The 15,121-nt window shown below is 38.0% G+C and overlaps 1 protein-coding gene across 8 annotated transcripts in view; it reads left to right on the plus strand.

Annotated features, from left to right (window-relative positions):
• The window catches only part of GRM7 (glutamate metabotropic receptor 7), a 1,009,633-nt gene that overhangs the window by 618,243 nt on the left and 376,269 nt on the right, over positions 1 to 15,121 (plus strand). For 6 of the 8 annotated variants that reach the window (XR_005211330.1, XR_005211329.1, XR_005211331.1 and 3 more), the window contains exon 5: positions 1,587 to 1,727. The exons of the other annotated variants lie outside the window; for them this stretch is intronic. Coding sequence is in view for 3 of the 6 variants with exons in the window: in XM_037800797.1 (XP_037656725.1) it covers positions 1,587 to 1,727 (141 nt within the window). In the remaining 3 variants the exon portion in view is untranslated. The remainder of the gene's footprint in view (positions 1 to 1,586; positions 1,728 to 15,121) is intronic. 8 annotated transcript variants of the gene reach the window in all.

Here is a 15,121-nt window from a genome sequence, read left to right on the forward strand (position 1 = left end):
GACCCCCTAGATGAATGAGAGTCTTCCTGGCATCATGGGACATGGATTCTGTAAATGGGCCTGACCCTGGCTTCAAGGGATTCAGAATGCCTTTTTGGGGAAAAGAAAGGCAACAAAATAAGGTTTCAGTGGGCAAGAGATTTCAAATAGAGTCAAGAGGCTGTCCTGAAGGTTACTCCTATGTAAGTTTCACCTAGATATGCCAAATGACCACAGTCTGATAAGCCCAAGTCAGCATTAGTCCCAAAAACCTTAAAGAAGACTCAGATCTCTATCCGAGACTCTATAAAAGTTTCACTCACTAAGTTTATTCTTCAGAAACATAAATCCTTCAGGGAACTCCTATGGCAGCTAAGTCCCTAAACCCAGAGGCAATAGCCTCTTCAAGAACATCAGCCAGAAGTGTCCCCTTTTCCTGTAAAGTTGACACCCCTTTTCAACATGAATAGGTTAGGGTGGTCACTGCCTAGATATCCCTGAAGGTCAGGAAAGTGATTAAACTAGAGGAAGGGGTAGCAACAGATAAGATGGAGTTTAACAAAGGATTATGAATGCTGAATGTCAATAAAATTTTCTTTTTCTTAGCTGCTAGGGTATTAGAAGAGCTAGAAGGGAAGAATTAAAATGGTGGCACTCTAACCCATAGCATCCTTTGAACTTTGCTCTATAGCTACTTGTTAAATTGTCGTTTGAAAGCTATCACCTTTTTGTATATGTATTTCACAATAAGGCGATAACTGAAACTATATTATTGCGACTCATAACAACTTTGGAAATTTTCTCTAACTACTTGGTAAATCATACTTTGAAAGATATTACCTTTTTGTATATATGTTATATTTCACAAAAAGGAAATAACTGAAACTGTGAACTGTAACCCATAATATTCTTTGAAATTTACTCTCTAGCTACTTGTTAAATCGCGGTTGGAAGGTTATTAATTATATGTGTAAATGTTACATTCTACAATAAAAGAAATATGAGTGAAGAAAAAAACATTTTGAATAGGAAGTCAGCAACATAGTGGGAAATGACTAAATGAAAGAAGATTTTTAAAATGATATTCACAGGTCAGTGGCTGACACGGTTAGGGAGGCAGAAGAACATGGTATAATAATTGACCTTGGACATGTTTTCTCATCTGCAAAATGGGAATAATGATAAGCTGTACCACAGAGGATCGTTGAGATGAATAAACAAATCTATATAAAGCACTTAGCATGGAATTCAGTGCATAATAAGCACTGAGATTGCCAGTGTTTATCTTGATGATGATGGAGACACTTTGTCTCTGGTCTTTCTCATTAGAGAGGCCAGGCATGTTGTGATGATTGGTCCATAATGCAGATTTCATTGAGAAAATGTCACTTGTAGATCACACATCTGCCTTACATATTATTCTAGCAACTTAGTTATAAGTTAGCATTATGAAATATTTTTCCCTTCTATTGATTTTTTTATTTTATTTTTTATTATTTCGATTGATACAAAAGAGCATTCAAACAAAGAAAAAACCATCACTGGGATTTTGTTTCCAAACATGCCAGCAGTGCCCTGCAAGCACTAACCTATTTGACTCGTTTTAGGGTTTGATGCCTACTTTACATCCCGCACACTTGAAAACAACAGAAGAAACGTATGGTTTGCTGAATACTGGGAGGAAAACTTTAACTGCAAGTTGACGATTAGTGGGTCAAAAAAAGAAGACACCGATCGCAAGTGCACAGGTAATTTCATTCTCTTTGTCCTTCTCCTCTTACTCTACGTGGGCAGCATTGAAATGTCCGCATAGATGACAGAAAGAAGCTTGGCTGGAGACAAATTGAAAAAGTAAATTGAATTTTACTAGATTGTTCAGAAGATGGAACAGGAGGATAAGTCTTGCAGGACAAGAGAAATATGGATGAGAATGTATTCTTTTCTGCCTCTCCATCTGGAAGTAATTGACATTTTCGTTGATTCCTTGAATTCAGAAGGGGTCAGGTTGCTTTGAATGCTCTCTCTGATAAATATTAGTTCATGTCCCAGCTAGCAGTATGAAGTCATTTTCACGTAGACAGAAAGCTCTGCAAATCCCATACCATCCCGGGATTGCACCACTACCACAGACAGTATATTTGATTATTGAAACCAAGTGCTTGGGTTTAGAGCAATGAGAATTCCAAATTATTTTCATAAGGTATAAGTTAATGAGTCATCTGCTCTTTAAAATATGCTTAAAAATACTCACTGAGCCTCCTATGTAACCTTGCTTGAGTATTCCGAATAACATATGCTTATGTGTACAATATATGTATTTATTTTTGGATGTTTGAAATAGAAAAAATCACACATTCATTTATTCACTCACAAATATTTATTGACGAATGCCTTTATACCAGCCCCTGTGCAGGGATTTGGTGATTTGTTGGGGAGAGATCAGGTAAGGAGCCTGTTCTTACACTGCTTCAAGTCCATTAAGGGAAACCGACATTATTCAAGTGATCTTTCAACTGAATACGTAATTATAAATTGCAATAAGTGTTCTGAGGGCTATAAGGGCACATGACCAAGGAATTTCACCAGATTCAAGGCAGGAGCTTCCTTCAGGGGGAATGGGGAGTTATTGCTTATTGGGTACAGACTTGATACCACCCATGTAGGCTTGTTGCCCAGTGTACCCAGAAGTCAATGCTGTGATACCAGGCTTTTGAGAAAAGAAGGAGTTTTATTGCAAGGTTGAGCAGCAAGGAGACAAGAGGTAATCCTCATCTTGTCTCCTGGAGATGAAAAGATCTGAGACATTTATGCAGTTTGGGGCAGCTAGGTTAAGGGAGTGGTTTAGGAAAAGGTGAGGTGATGGGTTAAGGGGCAGGCTTAACTGGAGCATGCACAGTCCCAAATCATGCTACTTCATGCATTACATGCTCAAACATGGTGGCCTAGCAGTATCAGTGGGTATGATTTTTACTATTATAATACTGGTATGATAATTATAATTACCATTATAATTAATAGCAAAGGTAAATTTAGGTCAAGACTTCTCCTGATTGTATGCCCTTGTGACTGAAACTGGTTAGAACCAGCTTTAGCGGGTGGTGCTGAGAGAGAGGAAAACAGGCAGCTATCTTGTGGTGTAGCAAGCTTCTTATGAATAAACATGAGAAGGTGGGAGTTCAAAAAAAAAAATTGATACTTTTGCTAGCTTGTAAGGGAAGGCCTACATTAGAGTAAAAGTGGGTTAGTAAGCCGTGGTTTCAGAATGATGAAAAGTTCTAGAAATAGTCACATCATTGTCAGTATATTTAATGTCACTGAAGAATACAGTTAAAAAATGATTGAAATGGTAAATTTTAAGTCCTGTATGTGTTAACATAAAAAGCAAAGAAAAAAAGGCTTCCTTTAGGGAATGATTTATGCATCAACATCCAAAGAAGGAGTTGGTAGTGGGTGAGTGGGGAAGGGGAAGGAGTGACTGACAAATTTCTGATAGAAACTTGGACAAAGGGATTCTGGCAAGAGGAATTATGGTCTGTTGAGAGTGCAAAAAATGGAAAAAGTTGACCAAAGTGTAGAGAATAGAGAGAAAGTATGAACCTAGGCTGTAGATGTAGAAATTTGAGCAGGGCGTGGTCCATGCTGGGTCATATGTGAAATTTGGTCTGTATCCAAAGAGTACTAGGTAACCATGGAAGTACAAGAGTACAGTGTGATCTACCGTCTTGTCACTTAGACTCCTATGAAACAGCATTCCCTGACTCTATAGTGTAGTAGCCATCAGCATTTGTAATGATAACTTCGTGGTACCACAAAACCCTAAAATGTCTTCAGTATGATCACACAACAGACATCATCAAGTTGGATCTAGTTCCTGTGTTTAGTGGCTCTTTGCAATACAGCTATTGGAATACTGGTCATTCAGAGGCTACAGTCATGCATTCCACAAAAAACTATTAATTCCGTATAATGCATATAATGCATGGTGGTAAAAACACAGTGAAGGACATGAGGATTCTTATGTTTAGTCTTTGTCTAAAGGAGTTTTCTGTGAAGAAGGAGAAACAAGATGAATGGAGATATGAATAAGAACAATGACACAAAATCTAATACGATGCATGTGTTGTAGGTCTAACTCACATTACCTGGAATAGCAGATTAACCACATCCTCTAAACCATATGAAAAACAAAGCATTTTCAGTAATAATCTTCATAACAGTGTTAGGGACATGGGGAAAAAATAATTCAATTTTGACTAGACCTAGATGACACAAAGGTCTCTAGTAGAAAATGAAAAAAATTAGTTTGGCATCAGAATCATTTGTCTAGATGACAAGTGACATCCAAGTGTATCGGAAATATCTAGATGATTGACAAGTTTTGGAAGTTCTTTCTGACCCTCGGTGTTCTGAAGAGTCTGGAAGTTGGAATGGATTGTCTGATGGCATTATAGTTACTCCTATCTAAGGCCAAGCCCCTGCCTTTTGATAAGCCAACACAGCCTTTTTTTTTTTTTTCCCATAGTCACGTTTTTGCACTTATCATTGAACATTTGGTTTTATAAAAACAAGTAAGCTCATTATCTAAACTCCATCTTTCACAAATGGAAATAGAAGTGTTTGTCTTCACAGCATGTTCCTTTTGTGTGAAAATTGTGACCACATTTACTAAGTTGCCCTGGGGCCCCAAATTATATCTTTTCTTCTCTCTACTTCCTTCCTCACCACTTCCACTGTGGTAAGATGCACCATAGCAAAAAGAGGTAAATATTGTTACTGTTGTTGTGCTCTTGATCTCCCCATTCCTGGATATAAGTGGTTGTGCGTTTGTTTTTCTCTCTTGTCCTTTTTCTGTTTCCAAATCCAACTGAACTTCTATTTTGCTTTTGTAGTATCCCTAAAATGTTATTTAAAAATTCTTGACATTTAAGAATAACTTGAGTGGGAAGCAAAGAACCCAGATAAAACGTGATTTGCTAGACTAGAGGGAGAGGAGAAGTAATGGAGGGAAGTGGCAGTCTGCGTTGTATTCACAAGGGTCCTTGAACCTGGTGAGAGATTAAGTCCTAATGAGCGAAAAGGCTGAACGAGATAGTAGGCACTGAAGGGCTTACGGGTGTGTATGATGTAAGGAACAGTTGCCTTGGTAACTATTTCCAAACATTAGAAAGGATGATTTGGCACACTGGGAGGAAGCCACCCCCAAGGAGACTGGCTGAGGGTCTGGCATTGTGGCTCAGCAGAGTGTAGAGGCGATGTATGCTTTCATCTCAGGACTGCAGAGAGCAGCCCCCTTCACAAAGCTGTCTCTGCTAAAGAGTAAGCCACTGCTAGGCTATTCAGTCCCAGGATTCTGGCACAAATTAAAATGGCAACATTTTTCTGTGCTGTATAATTTCTTTAGCCATAGTCAGTTACTTATGTCTTAGCTACAAGTAGACTGTCATGGAATCAGTTACCTCCCAAGGCCACAAAGTAATGAGGCATAAGATGGACACATTTTGAAGATGAGGAATGAGACATTCTATTCACAGAGAGCAAATTTCTGGGTTCAGGGAATAATAGTGAGTTCTAACCCAGAGGAAATTCATGACAGCAAAAGTAATTTTGCAAAAAAGATTTATCAGGAAACAGGAAATAAATGTGAAACTACTTCATAATTCTATCTGGGACTCAATTTACATGGGTTCTCCTGGAAAATGATCTCAACAACCATGTTATGTTTTTTTCCCTGTAAACTGAACATATGCATTTAAAATCAGTTTGTAGCAAGGAAAGCTACCACATTCTTCAGTGTTTTAAGAAGATGAAACTTTCTTTGAGACTCAGGGTCTCCCAACCCTGAGCACTAGACCGTCTTCTTACTTTCCTGGGCAGCCCCCTACATTTCATTTATAGGTCCCAAGCATTGGCAGTGATGTATCCTGCTCATGGTTTATCTTGGCTGCCTTCTCCTATAGGGACATGCAGTTGATCAAGTGTGTTGATAAAGGTCCAGACTTCCACAGAAAATACACACTCCATTTGACAGGCACTGATGTCATTTAAGGCACTTCATAATAGGGTGACATTTTCTCATGGACATTTTACTACCTGTACACATGGTAAAGAAAGTCCTTTTGGACAGTTCACCACAAACTAGCTATGATTTGGAGCAGAAAGATCAGATGTGATTTTTTCAGGTTGTATTTATGTTCCCCCATCCCCTCCCCTCTGGCTGAGTGGTTCACCCTTGAGATTTGGGAGTATATGGCCAGACACAAAGACCAGTTTAGAGTAGACAGTCTGGGAATAATATGTTTTTGCAGAGACACTAAGGTCAAGGGAAGAATGAAAAGTGCACAAATAAGCTGTGCCTCTGAAAAAGAGATTGAGGCCATCCTGGAATCAGGAAAATCACTGCAACAAAGTTGTTAAAGAACTTGTAGTTCTTAGCATGAAAGAGGCCTAGTTTTGAGTCCTAGGGCTACCCTTGACTAGCTGTGTGAGCTGGAACAACATATTTAGGCTCACAAAGTCTTCCTTGTCTTTGAAATGGGGGTAATAAAACTTGAGTCATATCCAAAATTGTTGCAGGGATTAAGAGTAGGTATTTCAAAGAAGAATTTATAGTGATATAGTAATAGTTCAGTAGTGGTAACAATTCTCTGTTCTTCTGGGCTGAATGCAGTTCTATGTAAGGATTTCATGAAGACCCTATTGTCTGATGTCAGTCCTGAGGAAATCAAGGGTGATATATCAAATTCCAGGAAAACAAAGGCAGTGATTTACAGAAGCACGTAAGTATAGACAGGAGCTTTTCAATGGAGTGTGCATTACTCAGTGATGTATCAAGCTATCAAAAAGTTTGTAGAAGGGCAGCAGTCTGGCTTATGCTGTCAGTGACGTATGTGCTCAGGGCCTAGGGCCATATTCAGTGCCATGATGCAGAGAACATGTCCAAGCACCATTGGGCCTTGGAACGTACCGTCATCTCATATGCCAAATTTTGTCCCTTTGTATCCCTGATGAGCTGTATCATTAAATGGTTAGCTGCAACCCCAAAATCTTAACTCCTAAACCCATTCTTCATACTCAGGATGAGGTTTAGCGGATCTGAATGTGTTTGCCTACAGCAACCCATAAAAATTATCACTCTGTCATATCTTATGGCTTACACAGAACGTTTGTCTAACTAACATTACTGTTCTGCCAAATGTCACTTTATGAATACTGATTCATCAGTTACCTCCTTGCTGAAAAAAAAGAACCCAACATTTAAAAATCCATCATCCTAGGAAGGAACAATTTGACTTTCAGAGATGTGTTTTCTTCTGAGATGACAGAGAATGAATAAATTGGTGACATCTCTCTCTCTCTCTCTTTTCCCCTGTAACAAGCCATTGTATCCCATTGCTAGGGCTTTCAAGTCACATAATAAGCAAATTCAATTTTGATGTGAGTTCCTATCAAAGAATGTGTGGTATGGAAAGGTAGGAGGGGCTAAGAGCATGCTATGGTAAATGCCCACATCTTGGAGGGTCAGAAGTCTTTGGAGGTGTTTTCTTTTATACCTCCCTTTGCATGGCTAATGCTTAAAGATCAATTTCTTGGTGGGGCCAAAAAAGCCTGTTAATAAATGCTTTTAATGAATCAGTCATGTATTTCTCGAGTCTTTAATTCTCAATGGGGATCCAGGTCCATCAGAGCCCACATAATTTGTTAACGAGACAATCAAGATAAAGAATTTAAGCTTAAGTAAGGCATGGATTGTGAGGATATACATGCAGAAAGAATTTATGACCAATTGGTTACCCATGTCATTTTATTATTCTATCCTGAATTGGCCTTTGTTATATATGTGTTGTGTAGCAGCACCTAATTTACTCAGTATGATTGAGGTATCCTTTTCAGAATGTTATAGATAAATAATGTCTAATCCTGTGCTTGTTTGAATCAGTAACCTACCCCAGAAAAGACCATGTTGTTTTAATCCATTCTTATGGGAGCAGATCTCTTGTGGGTGGGACCTTATGGTTAGGCTATTTCGATTGATATGTGACCCAGCCCATTCAAGGTGTGTCTTAATCACTTACTGGAGCCCTTTGTGAAGAGGTTAAAGACAGTAAAAGCCCAGAGAGCTTAGAGAGAAATGTCCTGGGAGAGATCAGGAGGGACCCACAGGAGCTGAGGGAGAAGGCCACTGGAAACAGAGGGACCAGCAGACGTTGGCATGTTCCTTTCCATGTGACAGAGGAACCCCAGATGCCTGCAGCCTTTCCTCAGAGCGCAGGCATCTTCCTCTTATTGCCTTAATTTGGACATTTTCTTGGCCTTAAAACTGTAAGTTTGTAACCTAATAAATCCCATTGAAAAAGCCAATGGTATATTGCTTTCTGGCAGCTTTAGCAAATGAGAACAAATCTCTTGGTGCTCAAAGAATTTATGAAACCATTTTGAAGGTAAGCAATGTAAAACGCAGCTTTGCACCTTTGTGCTTTCTTAAATAGAGACTTCACACAGATTACTTATGATTTAATCTGCATGAACATCCATTATGGTGTTTTCTCTGGCTCATGTGTAAATATCAGAGTTTGGGCTGACATTTCTCTAACTATCATGGCCCTTAATCTTTCTCTACTCTCCTCCTAAGTGGCTGGTGTCTGTCTATTTGAGACTGGTAATATATGTGCCAAAAAAATGTTAAGCACTTTTATTCATTCATGCATTTGTTCATTCTATAATGAATGTTAAATCAGTATTCAGAAATAAGGAGACACAGAATCACCATCAAAAGAATAAGGTGTATAAAGTCGTGGATTTAGTAAGGCATTTTATAGCAAATATTGGATGAATTTGCTAATAGAAAGAATTTAGATAGATGGGATGCAGAACGTAGTGTTTCCCAAATTATATGATCTATATGTTACATATGAAGTCCTCATTGTTCTTGGAAAATCTCTTTAAGCCCTTTTTGGAATATGGGATATTGAATAGAAATCCTCCATCCATAAAAAATGATTATATTCCTAGACTTTTGAGTCCCATAAGTAATAGTCATATGTAAAAGGCTATGTAAAATAGCCTTTATATAAAATGCTTTAGCGTAACATAAATTTATATTAACTGATGTGCTATAATTCTGTAGCTTTCCTTTTAATCCACTTAGGTATTAGAGTTTATCTTCCTGTATTATTTTTAAATCAAAAAAAAATTTTCTTTTTTTATTAAGAACAAAAAGAGAACCTTTAATTTATGGCCAGGATATCAGCAGTGATGTTAGTTGTCCCACTGGATAAATTTGAGAGAAGATAAGCAAGATGTGTAGACAATGACTGATTTTGAGAGAAGGTCTTAGGTCTTAGTCTAGCCTTTCTTATGGTTTTCCATGTAGAAGGTACAAATCTAGCTACAAACTCAGTAGTGTAAAAACTAAATAGATTTTGATTGTTTTTCTATAATTTTGCTTTATATTCAAGTCTCCATTCCAGTGTTTTGTGTATCACCTCACCTGGTCTAGGGGGTTGAACCTTAGTTACAGCGTATTTTTGTAAGGTCAGAACTTCGGAGTCATTGATTAGATAGGGTTGCTCTGGACCTTTGGCATCTATCCATGTCTTTCACTATCCACGAGTCCATGTCCAGGAGCGTATCTTGGCTCTCCTGCCCTTAGTTGCAGGGAGGTAAACATTACTGCATCATGGATTCTTGGTTCTGGCCTCAGAGCCTCTCCAGGCTCAGCTTTCATTTGATGACTTCTGAGATCTTCTTGTGACCATGGGACAGAGGGGTGGAAAGAACGATGAGATGAGGAGTTGAGCTTGCAGAATCTAGAACTCTTTTCAAGGGAACACACAAGCATTTACCTTTCATGTTTCCCCTAAATCTTTCCTTTCTCATCTTTCATTCTTGAATGTCTTAATCAGAGGATGGTGGAGGACAGTAACTTAGATCCAGTCATACACTTCTACTTCTTATGTATATATCATGCAATTTATGTGCTTTTCTAACTTTAGAAGCTCAGAGACAGTATTGACTGTATAACATTGGCTTTAAAAAATGTTTTATTTTGAGATCTTTAAAACTTAAAAATAATACCATACAGAAAACTTCCATATACGCCTGTCCACCTGCTATATATCTGAATCCACCAATGTTAACATTTTGTCCGATTTGCCTTTTATCATTCTATTTATCTATCCTTCTGTCTCTCAGTCTATCTATCCATCTATCTATATCTCAGTCTGTTTACTGGACACTTGAGTGTAGGTTGTATACATTCTGCTCCTTGAATATGTAATAACTGCTATATACATTTCCTAAGAACAAGGTTATTCACCTATGTAAAGATCTTAAATGCAGTTATCAATTTAAATTTATCATGGATATAAAGCTTACAGTCTGTATTGGTTAAGGTTCTCTAGGGAAACAGTTGACACATGAACCTAACCATCACACAGTCTATATTCCAATTTTTCAGCATTCTTCTCAGCTTCTTCTCTTCCCTTGTTAGATCCCATCCTGGATCATGTATTGAATTTAATAGTCATTGTTTTTTTTAGTTCTTTCTTTTTTTAAAAAAATTGTGAGAAAAAAAAAAATATATATATATATATGTTTAGTATAAACTTCCATATCTCTGTCATTCCCAAGCATACTATTCACAATGTTGGGGTATTCTCTCCACATTCAGCTACCCCATCTCTCCAAACAGGAACCCTATACCCATTTTGCATTAACTCCCATTCCCACTTCCTCCTGCTCCTGGCAAACTGTACACTAATTTTTTTTATCTATGAGCTTGTATATTCTCCGATATTTTCTTCATAGTTGCCATGGGACTTAAATTTAACATCCTAAATCTATAACCATACCATTTGCTTTGATACCAAATTAAATTCAACAGTATACACAAACTATGTTCCTATACCCTCCTTCCCTCAACCTTTAGTAGTTCTTGTCACAAATTACATGTTTATACATTGAGTCCAAAACCACTGATTTTTCACTATATTTTATGCCCTTGCCTTTCAGATCCTATAAGAAGTAAAAAGTGGAGTTACAAACAAAAAAATACATTAGTACTGGCATTTATATTTACCCACGCCATTGTCTTTATTGGAGATCCTTATATCTTTATGTGGCTTTGATATAGTGTCTTTTCCTTTAAAGCTGCAGAATACTCTTTAGCATTTTTTGTAGAGCCAGTCTAGTTGTCAAGAAGTACCTTGGCTTTTGTTTATCTGGTAATGCCTACTCCCTCCCCTAATTTTTGAAAGATAGTATTTCCAGATACAGATTTCTTGGTTGACAGTTTTTTTGCTTTTAGTACTTTAAATATGTCATCCCACTGCCTTCTTGTCTCCACGGTTGCTGATGAGAAATTGGCACTCCATCTTATTGCGGCTCCTGTGTATGTGACATGTCTCTTGCAGCTTTCAGAATTATCTGTTTATCTTTAGCGTTCAACAGTTTGAATATGATATGTCTTGATGTAAGTCTATTTGGGTGTGTCCTCTTTGGAGTTGGTTGAGCATTTTTGATGTGTATTCATGTCTTTCATTAAATTTAGAATTTTTTGGCCATTATTTATTTCCCTCTGCTTCCTTCTCTCTTTCTTCTTCTTCTGGGATTCCCAAATTATGAATACTGGTATGCTTTAAGTATCCCACACATACTTCACCCTTTGTTCACTTTTTTTCATTCTTTTTTCTGCTGCTCAGACTGGATGATTTCAATTGTCTTGTTTTCAAGTTTTTGAAGTCTTTCCTGCCATCTTCAATCTACTGTTGAAGCCCCCCAGGGAATTTTTAGTTTTCATTACTGTGGTCTTCAACTCTGTTGGATTCCTTTTCATAATTTCCATCTTTCTATTGATATTTTCCATACGCTCATCTTTCATTTTCCTTATTTACTTTTACTTCTTTATCCGTGTTTTCCTTTATTTCTTTGAACATATTTAGGACCATTTTTTGAAGTCTTTGGTTATATGTCCCAGGTCCAGTCCTCTTCCTTGATTGTTTGTAACACTTTTAATCTCTTTTGCTGGGGGTGTAGCTTACTATTTCTTTGTATGTTTTGTATTATTTTGTTGAACGTGGAAATGTTGGTATTTTAATGCTTTATAACTGGAATTTATTTTATGAACTAACTGTTCCCTAAGCTTCTATGTAGCTAGTGTTATGATAGGGTTTTCCTTGAATGCCAGGAGCTAACGAGAAAAAAAAAAAAAAGGTAAGAAAAGAAACACGTTTAAAGTCTTTGCTGATTGACCTGTTCTACTGTTCTCCTTAAGGGCTCTTTAGAGAATAGTTCCATGACAAAGTAAAGGGACCTCCTGATCCTTTCTGTGCCTGCATCTTGGCTTGAGTATTCATATTTTGATATAGGAATTCCCCCATTTACATAGATATGAAAGAACCCTCTTCCCTAGGGAACAGTTTCTTCATAATCTCATACACTGCACTGTATGTGTTACAGCCAGAAACCCCTTGACCTGGAAGCCACAACTTCCACAGTGTTCTGTACGATGCTTTTTTGACCTGCCTTCTATGTGCAGAGTGAGTTCTGGGATAGTGAGCTTGGAAAAAGTATTCTGGTTCAGTCCCTCAAGCTGTTAGTAGGGAGATTGAGCCAGACATACCTGTTCCCACTATGTGCACAAGGATTACTCTGCTCCCTCTGGAACTGTGACCAGGGTGCACACTGGGCCCATGGGCTGGCTGTGTACTAGAGCTGGTGAGAGGATAGGGGTATTGCCATCCAGGTTACCACAAGATCCTACTGCTTTTAAGTTGCCTATTTCTTGATTCAGTACCCCTCCTATGACTGCAGTCTGTTTTCTGGAGCTTTGAGAACAATGTTTCTTCTATGTCTTTCTGGTTGTTTAAAGTTTCTGTGGGGAGCAGAACCCTGAAGCTTTTTACTGCACCGTCTTGTTTGGGGCAGGGATATAACATTGGCTTTTTAAAGCCAAAAGCCACTCCTTTGTTTTCTCCTGTTCTCCAGTATTCTGCTCTAACCATCCTTCTCAAAAGCATTGGGGAAAAGTTTGGTAGCTTCCAAGGCTGAAGGACAGAGCATCAAGGTAAAAAAGAAAACTTGGAAATGAAAGGCACATGCATTAATATAACATATTAATATATTAGGACATCAATGTATTTTACTGTATTAGCACAACCAAAGTAGAAGAGTCATGGGTGACAGGCCAGGGCTTTGTCTTTACTAAATAATGAAGCATGGTACTAAACTCATAAACCTAATTTTCCCAAGTCTTGACCACATGCCCAAGGTGGGGGCTGACTGTCTTATAAAGTAGATGTTTATTAATGTACCCTGCAGTAAATGAAATCTTTCTGCTGCCATCAACCATACAAGGTACAAAAAGGAGTATCCACCACACATTGTGTAAATTCAGGCCATGTTCCTTCCATTTCTTCTTGCCACAGAGCATGCCAAGGCATCCACTGGAACTATGAGCAGTCAAGGGTGGTGGTGGAAACAAAGTTGAAAGCCTAGGGTACCCTAGGCAAAACTGTTTCCAGAAATGCTAGAAGCCATAATTATCTGAGCTGTGTGCCATTTCCTTCTTAATAACTCTAGCAGGCAATGGCTTTCAGGATGGGAGTTACGGTCTTTCCGTATTCGGAAAGTCTGTCAGGTTAGGCAGTTAATGAGAAGGAATTCCCGAACGAGGGAAATAATGCATATGTCTTCTCGACAACAGTCTTTGTAAACAAAGTGCCTCTTAAAAGCAATATAAGTGTTATAAAGTGGATGCTTAGAGTCATTTTAGTAAGTATAAGAAGGGTCTGTTGAATGACTTATCAAGTATCATCAAGCAAATTAGAAAGGAATACAGCCTTCTTTAGGAGGAGTTTCTGGTAATAGAGGTTTTTTTTTTCCTCTTCCGAAGAGAAATATGGATACTAAATGCATTTTACTGTTTTATAGTGTGTAGTGTCATATTCATTTTTCTAGAAAATATAAATGTGCTCACAAAGTATCTACTATATATATGTATATATGTATATGTGTGTGTGTGTATATATATATACATACATTGATGTCCGAATATATCATGTTATATTAATGCCTGCACCTTTAATTTCCAATGATAACACACATATACATATATACATTCATATAGTATACACACACACACAGATAAAAACTTTCTACAGCTCTTTCTAAGTTTGCCTCACTGTTTCCTTACTGTTGGATCTTTATCCTCGTCCTCAGATATCACTATGTGTAACTTCCTGGGCACAAATAACTCTCTGTTGACTTCAAGCATGGTCTCCACTATGTAGAAACACAGTAGTCAAGCTTTCTGCTTGTCACACTAATTTACTCATGAAAGAAGATGTGAGTTAAGGAGTCAAATTGCCTTGGGTTGAATCCCAGCTATTTTCTTTATGGTGCCGTCATGGACAAGTGTCTTAGTATGCCAGACTGCTATGACAAATACCTCACATTGGACTGGCTTAACAACAGGAATTTATTGGCTCATGGTTTGGAAGGCTAGTAGTCTAAAATCAAAATGTCAGCAAGGCCACACTTTCTCCCAAAGTCTGTAGTGTTCTGGCACTAGCTTGCCACAATCCCTGGTGTTCCTTGGTTTACACCCCCACTCCCACCCCACCCCCACTACCTGTCAATCTCTATCTCTTTGTGTCTATCTACTTATCAGGGTTCTGCTAACTTCAAGCATCTTTCTGCAGGGCCTTCTCTGAACACTAACTTCCAGTTTCTTCTCTTTATCAGACTTGCAGTAACATAGATTAAAACCTACTCTGATTAAGTCAGCCATATCTTACCTCCAAAAATTGTTATTTACAAATGGGTTTCACAGTCAGCCACAGGAGTGTGGATTGATGATATTACAGACATTTCTTTCATTGGTGTGTGTAACTCAACCTACCACAGCATGTTGCTTTCACATTCTCATCATCATTTCCTTGTTTGTACAATAGAGATAACTGTAGTATCTCTTCCAACAATAAGTATGGAAAGGGATAATAAAGGAATTCCCAACACTGAGAATTAATGCATATGAGTCTTCTCCGCAATGGTCCTTGTAGACAAAGGGCGTCTTGCAAGCCATATAAGTATTATAAATTGGACGCTTAGAGACTTTTTAGTAGGTATATGAAAGGGCTGTTGA

The sequence above is a fragment of the Choloepus didactylus genome, chromosome 1 (genome assembly GCF_015220235.1).
Source record: "Choloepus didactylus isolate mChoDid1 chromosome 1, mChoDid1.pri, whole genome shotgun sequence".
Taxonomy (NCBI): Eukaryota; Metazoa; Chordata; class Mammalia; order Pilosa; family Megalonychidae; genus Choloepus; species Choloepus didactylus.